At 60.2% G+C, this 16,377-nt stretch overlaps 3 protein-coding genes across 6 annotated transcripts in view; all 3 read right to left on the bottom strand.

Moving 5' to 3' along the window:
* PDLIM7 (PDZ and LIM domain 7) overlaps positions 1 to 7,767 on the bottom strand; it is an 11,629-nt gene extending 3,862 nt beyond the window's left edge. The window contains exons 1-10 of one of the 4 annotated variants that reach the window (XM_042894738.1): positions 7,686 to 7,767; positions 6,456 to 6,562; positions 3,783 to 3,934; positions 3,443 to 3,473; positions 2,695 to 2,820; positions 1,925 to 1,941; positions 1,151 to 1,296; positions 867 to 903; positions 220 to 258; positions 34 to 111 (exon numbers count right to left, since the gene is read on the bottom strand). In XM_042894738.1, the coding sequence (XP_042750672.1) occupies positions 34 to 111; positions 220 to 258; positions 867 to 903; positions 1,151 to 1,296; positions 1,925 to 1,941; positions 2,695 to 2,820; positions 3,443 to 3,473; positions 3,783 to 3,934; positions 6,456 to 6,560 (731 nt within the window). In that variant the 5' untranslated portion in view covers positions 6,561 to 6,562; positions 7,686 to 7,767. The remainder of the gene's footprint in view (positions 1 to 33; positions 112 to 219; positions 259 to 866; positions 904 to 1,150; positions 1,297 to 1,924; positions 1,942 to 2,694; positions 2,821 to 3,442; positions 3,474 to 3,782; positions 3,935 to 6,455; positions 6,563 to 7,685) is intronic. The other 3 variants (XM_042894739.1, XM_042894740.1, XM_042894741.1) reach the window with 3 other exon arrangements.
* Positions 7,768 to 7,905: 138 nt separating this feature from the next.
* On the bottom strand, positions 7,906 to 10,027 carry DOK3 (docking protein 3). Its single transcript, XM_042894727.1, has 5 exons — positions 9,729 to 10,027; positions 9,115 to 9,405; positions 8,942 to 9,029; positions 8,685 to 8,857; positions 7,906 to 8,605 (listed from the first exon to the last, which is right to left on the bottom strand). The coding sequence occupies exons 1-5, from the start codon at positions 9,828 to 9,830 to the stop codon at positions 7,931 to 7,933; spliced, it is 1,329 nt and encodes a 442-aa protein (XP_042750661.1). The 5' UTR covers positions 9,831 to 10,027; the 3' UTR covers positions 7,906 to 7,930.
* A 104-nt stretch (positions 10,028 to 10,131) lies between these two features.
* Positions 10,132 to 16,365, bottom strand: DDX41 (DEAD-box helicase 41). Its single transcript, XM_042894722.1, has 17 exons — positions 16,265 to 16,365; positions 16,096 to 16,194; positions 15,861 to 16,020; positions 15,702 to 15,776; positions 15,395 to 15,455; positions 14,668 to 14,804; positions 14,372 to 14,444; positions 14,056 to 14,209; positions 13,813 to 13,949; positions 13,427 to 13,589; positions 13,197 to 13,328; positions 12,954 to 13,025; positions 12,581 to 12,677; positions 12,071 to 12,220; positions 11,854 to 11,925; positions 11,482 to 11,592; positions 10,132 to 11,294 (listed from the first exon to the last, which is right to left on the bottom strand). The coding sequence occupies exons 1-17, from the start codon at positions 16,286 to 16,288 to the stop codon at positions 11,158 to 11,160; spliced, it is 1,854 nt and encodes a 617-aa protein (XP_042750656.1). The 5' UTR covers positions 16,289 to 16,365; the 3' UTR covers positions 10,132 to 11,157.
* Between the last annotated feature and the right edge of the window lie 12 nt (positions 16,366 to 16,377).

A 16,377-nucleotide genomic window follows, 5' to 3' on the forward strand; every position in this document is an offset into this window, starting at 1 on the left:
AAGGAGCGGGACTGGGAGGTGCCGGTGCGGGGCTGCCAGTCCTCAGCGTCCTCCATCAGCCGCAGCTTGCCTGGGTCACACGTGGGGGTGCCGGGGGGGTGCATGGACTGCCTGTGAGCAACAGGGGCAGGCGCTCAGCTGGCACCATGGACCTGGTCCTGTCCAGCTGCCAGCACAGGGCAGAACCCACATGAACCCCTGTAACGGCCCAGCACTCACCACTCCTCCTCTGTACCCCAAAATGACACACGGGGACCCCTGTGGCGGCGAGAAAATGGCGACGCAAAGGTGAATCACCAGCACACAGCATGGAGCATCTCCCATGGCTTATCTCCAGCCCCATAGTGATGCAGCAGCATTCATACCAGTCCAGCTCCCCTCCAGCCCCACACCACAGTCACAGCACCTTTTACCCAAGGCCCAAATAAAGCCCAGTACCTCCCAACAGCAGTAGTCAGGCCACACCAGTGCCAGCAGGCCCCATCAACCCGCTGCGTCTGCAGCTTGGCCTCCCCAGTGCCAGCAGTGCCCAGGGTCCTGCAGGGGATGCCCAGACTGGGGACAGCAGCAGCACAGTGCCCAGGCAGGACCCTCGTAACAGGACGGACACAGCTGTGGCCCAGTGCTGGCGGTGCCCATCACAGAGGCGAGAGCAGTGCAGGTGCTGCAGCTCCATGAATACCTCAGCTCTAGAGAGAGTGAGAGGACAGAGAGGGACAGGGAGCAGGAGGTGACAGGACAGGACAGCAGAGGACAGGAGCTGCACTCGCCACCAGCCATGAGTGTGAGGCCAACAGGGGGGGGTTGAGCCCCATCCCCGCAGCACCATAGCCAGGAGCCGTGGTACACCCTGTGCCGCCCCTTACCTGGGCTTCCTAACCAGCTCGTCCTCGTGGTCCTCAACTGAGTGCAGCAGGGAGAAAGGAGGAGACAGAGTCAGTCGGCGGCAGCACGGCCCCACACAGTGCGAAGGGATGAGAACTGGGTACCCCTCCCTGCTTCCCCCATACCAGCACCCCGGGCACCACCGTATGCCCCCATATGGCCCATGCCACACACAGGGCCACTGCAGTCAGAGCGCCACCACCTCACCCCGCAGCCAGGTTGACTCCAGGAACCCGCAGGCAGCCCCAGACCCGCAGGGACTTACAGCTGTCTGTGCCCGTCAGCTGGGCCAGTTTGAGGAAGGAACGGGACTGGGTGCTGGTGTTGCGGGGCTGCCAGTCCTCAGAATCCTCGATCAGATGCAACTTGCTGGGGTCATATTTGGGGGAACTGGGGTGCTCCTGTGGTTTCCTATGAGCAACAGGGGCAGGTGCTCAGCCAGCACTGTCCTGCCCCTGCCTGGTGGCACAGGGACCGGCACACACCACTGCCCCACAGACCCACAGGGATCCCCACAGCATCCCCCCTGGGGCCATCCCACATCTCTTCAAGCTCACAGCAGTAGCACGACAGCACACATTTGACACATCATACGTTGTCCTCCTCCCCACCCCACACCATCAGCAAAGGAAGGGGCCATTAAGGATGTCTTCTCAGGACAGATTTCCCATCTCTGCAGTTTGAGCCCAGCCCTAAAGGCCAGGAGAAGAGAGAATGGGGCAAGGATAAGCCAAGATCCAAATCACACACAGGTGAACTGCATGGTGCCCAATAAGCACCAGTGATGCTGACAGAAGGGTGCATAGCACAGCCTTTCTTGTGCTGGAGAGGGACCTGGTGTAAGGACACCCTGACGCCCTTGCAGTCAGCAGCACTTGCATTTCAGGCTAAGGACAGCTTGCAGCCAGGAGCTGTCAGCCTGGGGACACTGAGCCCCTGGGCTAATTAACCCTGCCCAGAGAACAGGGCACCAGTGGGCCACTAACAGGGCAAGAGGCATGCAGGAAGGCTAGAGAGAGCAGGCAAAAGGCTTACTGACTTGTCAAGGCTCTGCACCTGTAGGAGAGAGGGAAAGAGAAAGGGAGAGAAGAAAGAAAGAGAAGGAAAGTGAAATTAGACCCACAGAACCCAAGAAGTTTCCAGAGCTCACCTACAGCCTGCACCACTTTCCCTGCCCCTGCAACACGTACCCATCTCACCCATGGCTGAGAGCACAATGGGCTGCAGGGGCAACAGATCTGATCATGCCATCCTCAGCCCCACTCTGCACCCACCGGGTGCAGAGAACAGCCAGGGCGATGTGCCCCATTGACCAGCTCCAGGGTCCTGTGGGCAGGAGCGGCAGCAGGGCGGGCACAGAGCAGCAGAGTACACAATGTGCAGACTGGAGCATCCATACAGGGCTCAGGGCTGGCATGGGCAGCACTGTGCAGGGCTCTATGGCTTCCCTTTGTCCTGCACATCCCCGCAGCATTGTGTCATGGCCCTGGGCTGGTGCTGCTGATTGCAACCACAGCCTTCCTGCCCCTTGTCGCAGGGCTGGCAGAGACAGCAGTGAGCATCCTGCACCAGCTGCTGTGCCATGCCCTGCAGCGCTTTCCAAAGGCCAGTGCAGGAGGACACAGCCCCGAGCAAGGAAGAGGCATGTGTGTGTGTCCCCACGTGTGACAGTCCTGGTGCTCAGTCTCAGCACCTCAGCACGGGAACCACTGCCCACTCCCACCCACAGGTGCCTGGCATGCCAGGTGCAGCAGGGCCGGGCAGCGGGCTCCCTGGTATTCTTGGAGAGCAGGATGGACAGCAACATACCCATTGTGCTGGGGGGTGCAGGCGGGCGCCAGGGGCACGTACGTCACGGGTTTCGTCACCAGCCCGGGCCGTGGGTTCGGAGGCGAGCCGGCCCCGAAGGGCCGAGCTGTTTTGTTGAGGGCGGTGCTGGGAGCGAAGTTATATTTCAGGGGCTCAGAGCAGGGGAGTGAGTCCTGAGCGAGACAAAACACACAGACAAGGGCTCACACGTCAAGCAGCATGCAAGGGGCAGCCCTGGGCCAGGCAGCACAGCAGGCAGCCAGGTGGGAATGCTGGACCCATTCTTGCCCGCAGAGCCTCGCAGCGACACATTGGCACTGACAGCATGTGCAGCTCTGCCAGCCAGGTCCCCTCTCTGCGGGGCATCCCGCCCAGGGACACCAGACTGCAAACTCAGCCTGAGGATTAGTAAGTGCCCCGTGGTGGGGCTCTGCATGCACTCACGCTGCTCGCAACCATCCCAAGGTACAAAGCAGAAAGCATGCAAGTGGCTTCTGCTTAGGAGCCACTGGCCCCAGCCCTGCCTCCCCATGCAAGAGCAAGCTCCAGCACTAGCGAACATGGGGCCTGAAGGCTGTGCTGCAGCTGCTGTACATGCGGGGAATTTGCAAGCCTTCCAAACACATCCTGGTCCCCAAGAAGCCCTTGGGCCCCAGGAGCAAAGTCCGCTCCTCTGAGTAAGCTCAGAGACTTCCCCACCCCCAGCCCACGGCTGAGCAGCTGCCAGCAGTGCTGGAGCAACACCTACCTTCTGTGGCTTCCCCAGGTGGTTCTGGGCTCTGCAAGAGAGGACACAGTGAGGCAGATCTGCACGTGCCCAGCATCCATCATGGCTGGCATGCTGACACTGAGGAACTGTAACCAGGTAGCACTAACCCACGGTCTGAGGTGACGGCTTAAAGCCGGGATTGCCGCAGATGGGATGAGCCCCATCCAGCCATGCAGAGCCCTCAGATCCAGCCAGGGCTGCGGGAGATGAGTGATGCTGCCTCATGGCAGCAGGGCCATTGGGCTCGGGGAGGCGACGGGTACAGGGCCACAGCTTTGTTCCAGCTGCACCGTAAGTTCTCAGGATCCACACATCCTACCTGCTCAGAGTGAGGCAGAGCCTGTCCCCGCAGGCGCGGATCCTGTTCTGGGCCTCGATGTGCGTCATGGCGCTGGTGCTCTCCCCATCAATGTACAGCACCCAGTCGCCCACTCCCACACCGGCCTGGGCAGCCTTTCCACCTGGAGTCAGCTGCAGAACAGAGAGTGTCAGGGAAACCAGCAGTAAATGGAGCGATGCTCTTGTGCCCAGAGCCATGGAGTGGGCCACTGAGCACACCCTGAACAGCTCCTAACCCCGCTACCGGGCAGCTCCCACAGCACAGTGCCACTGCAGCCCGAACACACTGGGCCTAATGCAGGAACCCCCAGAGCTCCCTGTGTTCCCCAGTTTGTTATCCCAGAGAGCCTCTCTTCCTTATAGCAGCTAAGCCCTGCCCCAGGCACCACACTGCAGCACAGCACTGCTGGGAGATGTGCCAGCACCACCCCTACAGGTGGCCTGGGGACAGCCCAGGCGTTCTGAGGCAATGCCCAGCAGCAGAGGCTGTGCTGGCTCAGCTGCAGCAGGAGGTCATGGAGCCGGCCCCAAGGTCCTGGGGCAGGAAGCGAGCAGGGTGAGTCAGGGCCTGTCATGCAGCCCACAGCTCACCCCATGGGCTGTAAACCACAGGCATGCTCCCAGCCTTCACAGGGGCGGGGAGAGCCCCCTATATCTTCCAGCTATGTTGTGCTCCTGTCTTGTCTGTTCCCTTCATCCAGCCCAGCAATGGGGCTGGGATATGCCTGGACCACCCCCGGACACCCCTATTTCTGCTGGAGATAAGCAGCGCCCTAGCCCCTGCACCACTGAACACAGCTCTCAGGTATTGACAGACAGACACTCAGACAGACAGACGTGGGCAGGCTGCAGCCATTCCTGCTCCTCCAGCACAGAACAACTCGAGGCGTTTGGATTCAGACCAAGTATTTCCTCAAGCCCTGTTCAACATGAACATAAAAGGAGCGAGCCAGATTCCCAGCCCTGTCAGAGGGCTGGAAAATCCCTGCCACCGAGCATCACGGCTATGCGCAGAGCCCAGCACGCCCTGAGCACAGCACCAGGTACCCCGGCTCCACTGCCATTCCCAGAGGGTCACAGCATCCCCTGCAGTACCTCTGGCACTACCTGGCACAGAAGGATGCTGGAGGCAGCAAGCAGCTCTGGCCGGCTCCCGGCCACTCCTGCAAGCCCCAGCTTGCTGCCCCTTGGGCTGGGAAGCAGCATGGGTTTAAGGCAGCAGTAGGAGCTGGGAGAGGTTTTCACATGGCTGCCTGGGCAGGGGGGAGCATGGCAGGCTGCGTCACGCCGCCGCACCCAAGCACGCCAGGAAAGCCCTTCGGCAGGTGCCAGCTCAACAGATTCCAGCCAGGAGCTGCTCCAGCCTTCCCGTTTCCTGCACCGTGGGCTGAGGCTCCTGCCCAGCCCCACCAGTCACAGCTTCCTTCCTTGCCTCTCCGCCCAGCTGGGCCTTTGTCCTCACACCTCAGAGTGCCACCTTGGCTAGATACCTCCATCCAGGGCTCCAAGTCAACCAGCGAGGTGGCAGGCAGGCACAAGGGAGCATCCTCCTTGGCACTGGGCAGCCAAGGTGCTGGGACCCTGTTGAGCCTTGCCCTGCTCTGCCAGCAGCATCTCTCCAGGCCCTGCAGCGGGGCTGGCCTGCACACACGTCGCTGCTGCTCCATGAGGCCCCAGCCCCAGGCTCTCGGAGGCTCCACCGCCTGATCAGACCCTTTGTTAAGCCCTGGCTTGCAGCCAAGAGAAACATTTTTTAGAGAATAAACTTGCTGAAGCCGTCTCTGTTCCTTGCAAAGATTGGTCGGCCCCAGGGCAGTGGCATGGGTGACTCCAGCCTTGCACAGTGCCCCTGGGGTGGGTATTGCAGAGACCCGTGGCCTGGGATGTGCACACAGTGCGGGGGGCAGGCCCCACGCTGTGCCCAGTGCTGTGCTCAGAGCCACAGCCCTGTGCCAGCTGCCCCAGCGTCAGCAGCACGGGCGGTGCAGACACATTCCAAGGCTTATAAGGCAATTCTGCAGCTGGAGCTGCTGCAAGCACCCGTGGTGCAGGCCACCCAAGGACGGGGAGCCACACAAACCCAAGAGACAGCTTCGACCGGGGTAAGCATCACACGAAAAGCTCCCACCAGGTGCCCCAGATGTAAGCAGCTGGCAGCACATTTTGTACATGCCCCTGCTTCAGAAGCGGGCTGGCTTTACGGATGGGACCTGTCCCAGGACCAGTGGGAGTGCAGTCTCAGGCACAGTGCCTGCACAAAGCTGGTCCCCAGGCACTGAGCCTGGTATCACAGTGCAGACCAGGCCGGTCCCGCAGTTCACGCATAGAGAGCTGCCCCCGCACAGGGCTGGCTCCGGAAGAGGCCCCCCTGCCTCCCACCGCATCGTGACACTGAGGAGCCTGCACAGCATTTCACATCGCCGCTGCAGTTCCCTGCCCGGAACACCCCCAGCACATATTCCCTCTGGCCAAACCAGAGCTGATAAGGGTCTGGGTGGCTCTAAGGGAGTTGAGCAGAGTGAGAACCAGTGTTCCAAGGCCCAGCTTGCTCACATCTCCCGTACAGCTCTGCCTCAGCTGCTTGGACACAGCTGCAGCTTCCCACCCATGGACAGCAGGAGGGTGGGCGATACCAGCTCTCAGCGCCTCTTACCCTGGAGATGGAGAGCGGCATGCTGAAGTCCTTCCCTCCCTGCAGCCGGAAGCCCCAGGGTGCCGGCCCGTTCAGCATCACCTTATAGGACTCCATCTCGCCCATCTCTGCAAAATGGAAGAGGGTGTGATCCTGACATCATGCTGCATGGGAACAACATGGGGAGCAGGCGAGGAGGGGGCCCAGCAGGACTGGGCAGGAGGAGACAGGTCACACTGCCAGCAGGAGCTCCACCCTGACCATCCCACAGCGTGGTTAGGGACGCACCCCACATCCATCAGCATCTCCTAAGGGGCGTTGGAGCCGAGGGGCCAGAGTAATGCACACAGTGAGACTCAACCATCCCAAGCCCAGGACGGGCTCTGCAGCACTATTACAGAACCTCGAGCTGCTAGGAGCTGTTCCAGGCAGCACAGAGGCAGCAGCACGAGGGATGGCAGCCACAGGCGTTTTGCCTGGTGAGCAGCACAGCAGCACACTGCCACTAGAGCCGCCTGGCACAGCAGCTGGGCTGCAGCAGCAGCAGCAGCTGGTCGAGCAGCTGTACCTGGGTGTGAGCCCATCTCCGCAGGGTTCTGGGCAGGAGGAATGGATGCCCCGTGCTCACACTGACAGCTGTCAGCCGGCCCAGGCACGGGGCACGCGTCTGTACCTCGCCTAAAGTGAACCGCGAGGACCTCCTGAGCCCTACGTGGCAGGCCCGGCTCTGCGACATCTCCCCGTGCCCCAACGGGGCAGAGAAGCTGCGAGGCCGGAGCCCGCGGTGCCCCCGCTCCCCCCAGCCCGGCCCGGGCTATATAAGGCGTGTAAGCTGACACCCGCTGCTCCCTGCTCGCTGGGCGCAGGCTGCGTGTCAGACATTCCCCAGCATGGAGCGGCCGCACAGCCCCGACGGGGCTCCCCGCTCCGAGGGCTGCGGCAGCACCGGGCCGGGGTCTGTTCGAGAGGAGGGACGAGACAGAAGCCCCCTCCAGCGGAGGCTGTGCCCTCTATCTAAAGATGTGCAGAGCCACGTCCTGTGGGGTCCCCGGGTCCCGCGAAGCGCAGCCACGCCCCGACCCCCGCTCCAGCTTCGCCCCACGGGGTGTCCCCTGCCCCAGCCAGCCCCACCCGCCCCACACAGCCTCCTTTTCCCCTGACCCAAGCAACCGGCTTCCCACCCCCGACCCACTACTCAGCCCCGGTCCCCGCTCCTCCCCACACGCCGCGGTCCCGCCCGCTCTCACTCACCCGCGGCGGGGCAGGGCCGCCCGGCGGTGCGGGGCCGACCGGGTCGCGGCGCAACGGGCGAGCGAAGCAGTCGGCCGGGGGACTCGAACTCGGGCACCGCCCCCTCCCCGACCGGCGCGAGCTTATACAGGAGCGGGGCGGGGCGGAGCCGCCGCTCGGTTACACCAATGACGGAGGGTGTTACGGCGCCCCCCGGCGGCCGGCCGCGGCCCCGGGGTCGGGCGGTGCACGGCCTTTATTCCCGCTCACGGCCAGTCCCGCGCGCCGGGGCCGTCCCGACTCAGCAGCCGCACCAGTTTGGCCCGCAGGGTGCGCTGAGCCTTAGGCCTGGAGTGTTCCTCCGCATCGCCTCTGCTTCCCCCCGGCCCCCAGCGCTGCCTGTGGGGCTGCGGGGCGCTGCGGGCGGGGTAGGGGGCGGCGGCTTCGCTGCTGTGGCCCTCGGGGGCCTGGCGACAGCCCAGCTCCCAGCGCCCTTCCTCCTCCTCCTCCTGCTCTTCCTCCGCCGGAGGCCGAGGCTGGGCCGTGAAGATGTTCTCATAGAGATGCTCGGAGAGCGGCTTGGCCGGGCACGGCCCGAAGTGGGGCTGCTGGCCGCGAGCGATGGAGGCATACAATATAGGGCCAGCAGCCTCCGGCTCCACGGTGGGGAAGCGGAGAAGGTTGGGCGAGGGATGTGAGGCCGAGTGCGAGCCTGGCTGCGGCCGGCCCAGCATTGGGCTGTGCTGGGGGTCTTCAGCCTCTGGCCCCCAGGGTTGGGTGCCAAGACCTTGGGCTGCCAGCTGGGGGCTCTCCCGGCCCTGCTGCTGACAGGCGATGGCGGCGGCCACGGCCCGGCACAGCTCTGGGGCTCGCGGGGTGCTGAAGGTGAAGGTGCCCTCGCCCGAGTCGCTGCGGCGGCCGGCTTCAAAGGAGAAGATGTCCTGCCGGGACAGAGGGCAGGGTGAGGGGCTGGCACCTGCTACTCCTGCAGGTGGAGGCCCCTGGGGAGGGTGCACCTACCTGATCTTGGCCGAATTTGCGGAGGAACGGGTAGGGCCAGGTGAGCAGGGGCTGCTGGGACTGCGCATCCTTCAGCGTCAAGCTCTGGGGCAGGGCTGCCAGCACGTAGTGCCCGTGCAGCTCACAGCGGGCGGCTGCCTCCGTCCTCAGCACCAGCACTGGGAACTCTGTCACTGTGGAAGCAGAGTGAGGTCAGTCCTGCTGCACACCCAGTGGAAAGCCCTGCCCCTCCCCCCCAGCCCCACTGCAGCACATACGATCCTGCCACGAGGAGTAGAGGCAGTTCTCCTCCATAGGGATGGGCTGCAGCCCGGTGCTGCTACTCTGTGCTGCTTCCTTTTTGACCTGGAACAGAGGGAGGTGAATGCGGCCCCCCCCCCCAGCACCCTCATTCTCCTTGCCTGAAGCAGCGGGAAGATGCTGGGTGTACCTGAAAGGCCAGCTGGCAGAGCTGCTCGATCCACTCATCCCGATGCTCAGCTGCCAGCACATAGTTCTTCTCCGTGGTGGTGAGGTAGAAGGCGGCAGTGGCTTTGGGGCAGCTCTCAGTGCCCATGGGGCCAACGGAGACACAGTCAGACAGGCGGATGACACGGCGGGCGCAGCGCCACAGGGAGGCCTCAGGCACTGTGCCCTCATCCCGTGCATCAAACTTCTCCATGCGGGCCACACCAAAGGGGCTGGCAGCAAAAAGCTGTGCTCGCATCTTCCTCCAGGTCCGCTGGAATGGAGGAAGGGTGTGGATATGGGGAAAAAGTGACAGCAGGGAGCTGTCTGCCACGTCCATGTGGCTTAGGAATGGGCACGCAGGGGTCTCTGCCTATGAGGATGCGCACTGCAACAGGGCACAGAAAGCTGTTCCGATGCTGGACCGCCATGCAAATGAAAGCCATTTTGAGCTGCCGTGCTCCTGCTGGCAGCTCACATCTGCTGCACACAGCCAGGCCCTGCAGCTTGCAGCCTACTTCCTCCCAGGGGAGGCTCTGCAGCACCCGTCCCTTCCCAGCCCATCACGAGATGGAGGGGCTGCAAGCCCCCACTTACCTCAAGTGCACAGCAGAGCCTCTGCCCTGGAAAACAGATGTGTGGCAGAGCACCCAAAATACCCATCAGCCTCCCACATGGCTGAGCATCAGCCCCATGCATGTGGGAGCTGCATGCTTCAGCTCTAGGACTTGGCTCTCGCGGAGTCCCGAGGTGGGAGCAGAGCTGTTAGCACACCCTAGGTACCCACACACACAGTGAGCACAGAGCACTCTGCGCCGTGAGAAAGCTAGCAGGAGGCAGTCTGTGAACACGCAGCTCCAGGGGCTGCCATGATGTCACCCACGATGTCCCCACAGATCCAAGCACACAAAGCCATCGCTTCTCCCACGGCACTGCCCCAGGACCAGGTTCAACCCAGCAACCCACCTGCTGCCCCGCTCGCACGCACACGGAGCTGTGCCTCAGTAACACACCTTTATTGTTTCATTGCACGCCACGCAATGACCAGGCAAGGTCACAGCCCATAGGGGTGAGCACAAGCTTGTGCATGCACAGATGGATCCCTCAGCAGTGGGAGAGCACCACCACTACAGCTGGAGCCTAAAGGGGTCCAGCTCTGCTCACTCCCTTCCCAGATGGTGGGGGACTCAGGCCCAGACCAAGCAGCATGCCAGCAGTACAAACCCTATATCCAGCCACAAATCCCCCCTCTGCCCTTTACCTTTCCAAATCTGCAGTGCTGGACGTAGAGGATGCCATCCTTCACTGGTCTCTCCATGGGCCCAGCACTGCCCCAGCAGCCAACACAGGGCTCTGGGGCTTGGGCCGCTGGCAGCACAGAAATGTGACTGCTTCAGCCAAAGCAACTGCATAGGGCAGACTTCCTTCTCTCTGACACTTCCCCTTTTTGGTGTGTGGGATGAGAGGCAAAGGCTGGGCCACAGGAGGTGTCCATCCGCCCACCCCTTGCAGCGGGGCAGAACGCATACTGTGAGAGCACAGGCAGCTCTCAGGGGACAACCTGACATAAGCACAGCGTGCTTGCCTTAGCCCTGGCTGCACCAGAGCACCGCTGGTGTTAACAGGAACAGCTAGGATGAACAGATCAAGGTGAGAGGAAGGAGACTGTGAGGCATTGGAGGGGCTGGATAGAAGTCCCTAGGCATGGGCAGCAGCCCACCAGCCACAAACCAGTCGCCCCACCTAGAGTTTCCCCCACCACGCCCTGCCTGCTCAGCACCTCACAGCAGTGTGACACTGACGTATCGGGCTGCTGCAGCACAGCTCCACGCATTTCCATCTAGGGCAGGAGCTCAGGAAGGCTGAGCAGTTGACAGTCCCCAAAAAAACAGGTCACAGAAGTACAGGAGAGTCTTGTGGTACAAGGTCGGTCTGGGTTTTAGAATGTGAACCCCAGGTCGAAGAGAAGCAGCCAACCTCCTCTCCTGGCCTGTGCAGGGGAGCACTGAACAGCACAGTCCCCAGGCTAGAAGTCCATAGAGCTGTGAGCTAGGTAGTCCTTGCGGCCAATGTTGCTGACTTGCTTGGTCTGCATCGCCTCCAGCTTAGGACAGTCAGTGATGCGATGGCCCAGGCCACCACAGAAGGCACAGCCCCGCTCACCTGCAATGGGAAGAAGGAGATCAGGCTGAGCTGTGTGCCAGGCCAGGTGACAAAGCAGGCACCCAGCAGGCAGGGAGACAGGAGCCACCCCATGAGCCTGAAGCGATGGGAGCTGGGACCCTATCTGCAGCCCGTGTCACTCCAAGAGTCCCACACAAGTTCTCCATCCCAGCACAGGGTCCCTCACCTCCGATGTCCAGCATGGTCTCATCCCCACAGTGCAGCACCTGGAGCACAGGGGGCACCTTCTGCTTCGCCTCCAGGAGCAGAGCCTTCAAGTCCATGAGCACCGACTCATCTGGGGGCAGAGACACAGATCAGATACAGTCCTAGCAGAAGCCCAACACAAGAGTGCAAAGAATGATGTGCAGGGCCCTGAGGCCAGCACCCAAGTGGTGACAATGCCCCATGTCACCACCACCTCTCTGTGAACCGTAATCACTTTCCCCTGCTTGCAGGGGAACACCACCCACACCCAAGCAGCAGCAGCTCTTTGTCCAGCTGCATCACACAGTGCAGCCCACCCCACAGGCTCCCCCCATCCCACGCAGTTTCTCACCACAGGCTTTGTTGATGAAGGTGGTGGCAATACCAGTGTTGCCTGAGCGACCTGTACGCCCAATACGGTGAACTGCAAAGAAACAGACAGGATCAGGCCAGGACAAATGCAACATGGCACCCCTGTCCCACTGACCACCACCATGGGTGCACAGCCCTCCTGGCCTGTGGCCACCCAGCTACTCTCCCTCAGTGCCTCTGCTGGCCCCATTCCCCACCGTAGTTCTCAATCTCCTCTGGCATGTCGTAGTTGATGACGTGCTGGATGGCAGGGAAGTCCAGGCCCTTAGAAGCGACATCAGTGGCAACCAGAACATCCTTCTTCCCATCTCGGAAGGCCTCAATGGCTTTTGTCCGCTCCTCCTGATCTGTAAACATCCAGCACAGAAGATGAGTAGGTCAGAGCTCCCAGTCCTACCTCTTACAGCAACCACTACAGCCTTAAAGCTGAGCATTACAAAGTCTAAGCCTCTCCTGTGTGAAAACCTACACGTCCTTTCCCCAGATTAAGCAGCAGAGGGACTCGCAGGCCCCGCAGGGAGCTAGCTGCATGGTGCTTACATCTGCTATGATAGTAAGTAAAGCTGCACTCCCTACCAGAGATCCTGACACTGCCCCAGTCCATCCTCACGCAGTGACAAACAGCTATGTGCTGGGACCTCCCATGCTCACACACCAGGAAGGAGTGGGATCAGACAGGACCACACCTCCACAGCACCCTCACAGACCTTTGCCTCCATGGATGGCCACAGCTTCCACACCCTTGAGTAGAAGATACTCGTGGATCGCATCAACATCTGCCTTCTTCTCCGCAAAGATCAGCACCTGCCACGACACACATATCATGTAAGAGTGGCTTTTTTGTGTGCTGACGAAGAGCACAATCCCCAGAGAAACCCACTTCCTCTTGCTGAACAGAGGCCACAACAGTTCTGTGCCCAGGACTTGTACATACACAGAACACAGCTCCTTCCTTCACCAACCCCAGCACAGAGCAGAGCCCAGCAGCTGCATCCTCACTGCCATCTCTACAGCTGTGCTACAGAGCTGCAGTGCTGCCCCCAGATGTACTGCAGGAGCAGCTAAAGCATATTTACTCACAGGCGGTGGGGTCTTTTGCAGGCACTCAAGGAGATACACCATCTTGGCCTCCTCTTTCACATACTCCACTTCCTAGGAAGAAGCACAGAGAAGGTTCAAGCAGACAGCAGAGAAACCAGCACTGCATGGTATGCCACGACCCGCTGGGAAGGAGGACCAAGCACCCTGTGGGGGAGGCACTGGCTGCTCTCACAAACTATGGAGGCCTCCCCCATAGTGTGGGGGAGCTCCCAAGTACCTCACCTGCACAACATCCAGGCTGGCAGCACCTGCTCGCCCAACGTTAATGGTGATAGGCTTCACCAAGGCACTCTTAGCAAAGTTCTGGATCTTTTTAGGCATTGTTGCACTGAAAAGAAGGGTCTGCCGCTGGCCCTGCACAGGGAGCAAAGCACAGGCAAGGATTTAGTGCTCATCCAAAGGTGGGTGCAGGGACTGAGCTTAACAGTGCTCACATCTTCTCAGCCCCGTACCTTGAAGTAGGAGAAGATGGTGCGGATGTCTCCCTCGAAGCCCATATCAATCATCCTGTCAGCCTCATCCAAGGCCAAGTAGCGGCAGATGTCCAGGCTCACCATCTTTTTCTGCAGCAGGTCCATGAGGCGGCCAGGGGTCGCCACCATCATGTGCACCCCGCTGTGTGATCAGAAAGGCACAGTCGGGCACCCAGTTTTCTTCCCGTGCAGAAACGTATACAGAAGGGCTTACAGAGCTTATGCTGATAACACCCAGCTGGCACATCACCTTCACCCCTACACCTCCCCAGAGCCATCCAGCCAATATGCCACCCCTCGGTCCCCTGCTAGAAATAAAAAGAGCCCAGCTTCAGCCCCACAGGACCCTCCCCACAAGGTCTTACTGTTTGATCGTCTCCATCTGCTCCTTAACAGACATTCCCCCAATGCAGAGGGCACAGCGCAGCGGGGGCAGGCTGTCCTCCTGCAGCAGGCGACAGTAGTACTCAATGATGCCATGGGTCTGCCGGGCCAGCTCTCGCTGCAGAGAAAAAAAACACCTTAATTCCCCACACAGGGAGCACCTGAAACCGTCACTGAACATCAGAGAGCTTTCTCCCATGCTCCACTGTGCCCCAAGAACTCACAGAGGGACAGATGATGAGCCCATAGGGTCCCTCTCGCTTAGAGAATGGCAATCTCTTCTCTTGCTCCAGGCAGAACATGATAACTGGAAGGGTGAACACCAGAGTCTTCCCAGAGCCAGTGAAGGCAATGCCAATCATATCCCTTCCTGAGAGGCTATCAGAGAAACAGGCCAATGGTGAGCAGGAGCAGTACAGGAGGGCTCAGAGCTCCAGATCTGAGCAGGGTGAGCAGGGCTAGAGGGGAGCAAGCGGTTGGTGCTGCTGGGTGGGCTGGAAGCAGCAAAACACTGCCTAATCTGGGACACAAAGCACTCACATTGTGGGGATGCCTTGAATCTGTATGGGTGTTGGCTGCTGGATTCCTTTTTTCTTCAAGCCCCTCAGGATAGCTGTTAGAACACGAGACACATATTCACGACCTGCCTTCCCTCTAACTCATTTTTCAGCCACAGCCCTCTGATCAGTGAGGAATGACCCTCGGGTCAGCAGCCAGCTGATACAATCCCTGTTGTGAATTTAAGCTGGGACCCTGCTAACAGAACATTAAGGATCCAACAGCTTCGCTCACTGCTGGACACGAGTCTCCCCAGAAAAAGCTGCTCCCAGTCCCACCTGCTGGAAACTTCATCTCCTTGAAGCTCTTGATGGGAGGTGGGATGCCTTCTCCCTCTACAAGGATGTGGTACTTCTTGCGCACGCGATCGTGCCGAGCCTCTGACATGGCCAGGATGTAACGAGGTGCTCTCCAGCTGAGAAAGCAACAGAAGAAGTTCAGAGTGCAGACTGTGCCAGGGAGAGCCAGCCGACCCAACAAAGGATGACAAGAACTCCCTGACGGGCTCTGAAATCCCGCAAAGGAAAACAGGTGACCTCAAGGGGCTTCATGAGCAATGAGAACACCCAAGCCAGTCATACACAACAAAATCTCCCCAGAGTCCAAGTAAGGAGCCTCAATGCAACAGATAACAGCAGCCCTGGATAATGGGTAAAACATGCCAACATCATTTAGACTCATTTTCATTATTTCCATAATACTGTCTTGAACTTCCTGGGCTCTCCCTCTCTCATTCTCTTTGTCTCCCTCAAGGTCTGAAGACTCAGCTCAAGCCTTTAAATTTTACATAAATGCATACATAAATCTTATTGCATGGGAAATAACATCCAAACTGACTCATCAGTCTTTCAATTTACAAAGAGTAGTAAGTAGTCAGGAAGCCAAGCAAGTATAACTCAGACCACAGAGCAGTTCTTTTCCTACCAGTCTGTATGGCCTCCAGCTGTTGCCAGCTGTAAGGAAGTGATATTTTAAGAAAAACAACCCCCACGTTGCCAAACACACCTGGTTTTAATTGGATCATCATATGTAATGCCCTTTGCCATCTCCTTCACTGACATCAATGCTGCAAAAACAAAGGCAATAAGATTAGTGAGATCTCTCAGTCTCCATGCCCACAGACAGCAGAGCAAGGCAATCCAGGCAGCACCTCTGGGACAGCCTGTTGGAGCCTGGGGCCTGCAACTGCACAGTCCCAGCAAAGTCAGGCAGCTGGCTGTTAACTGAGGATTTTCACTGTGGTTTCCTTCTCCAGTCCCAGGCTGTACTACTGTCCAACAGCTCTACAGGACACAGGGATGCCAGCGCTCACCTCGGCCCTCTGCCACACTCTCCAGGATCTTTTCCTCCTCCTTCAGCTGCTTCTCCTTGGCTGACTCTTTCCGGGCTGGGGAGAAGTAGGAAAAAAGTGAGAGAGCGCCCACAGCTCCCAGCAGAGCCCCTCCCCACACCAGCCCCACACCATCCCCACCCTCTGCCTTCTCCTTGAGGTGCTGGTGCTGGTCCAGGAGGCTGATGTTGGACTGCGGCCCCAGGGGGATGTCATCCTCATCCCCACGCTGCTCGCTGCCGCTGTCCCGCTGCTCCTCCTCCGACACCACCTTCCGCCGCATCTGCAGCAGCTTCTGCAGCTGGAGAAGAACCGTGGGCTGAGAGACGCCGCACCAGTACGGAGCCCAACCCCCAGAGCCCCGTTACGCCGTTACCATCTGCTGCTTGCGCTGCTTCACCGGCACGTATGGCACGTAGTCCTCGTCGTCCTCTCCCGACATGTCGGATCCGTCGGCCGCCTCTTCGCGCTGCCTCTGTGGGGAGACGTAGGGTGAGCGGAGCGGGCGCGGAGCCGGGGTTCGCCGTTAGCGGCCTGGGCTTCACCTTCCGCTCCGCGCCCGGCTCCATGGCGTCGCCACCACCCAGTCGCCTCGCTGCCCCGGATGTAAAACGGGCGCACCGGAAGTGACGTAAAATGAGCGTACTGTCGCCTGGCA

Source organism: Lagopus leucura, unplaced genomic scaffold, assembly GCF_019238085.1.
Source record: "Lagopus leucura isolate 7727_CA_CO unplaced genomic scaffold, USGS_WTPT01 105-20_obj-0_obj, whole genome shotgun sequence".
In the NCBI taxonomy this organism is placed as follows: Eukaryota; Metazoa; Chordata; class Aves; order Galliformes; family Phasianidae; genus Lagopus; species Lagopus leucura.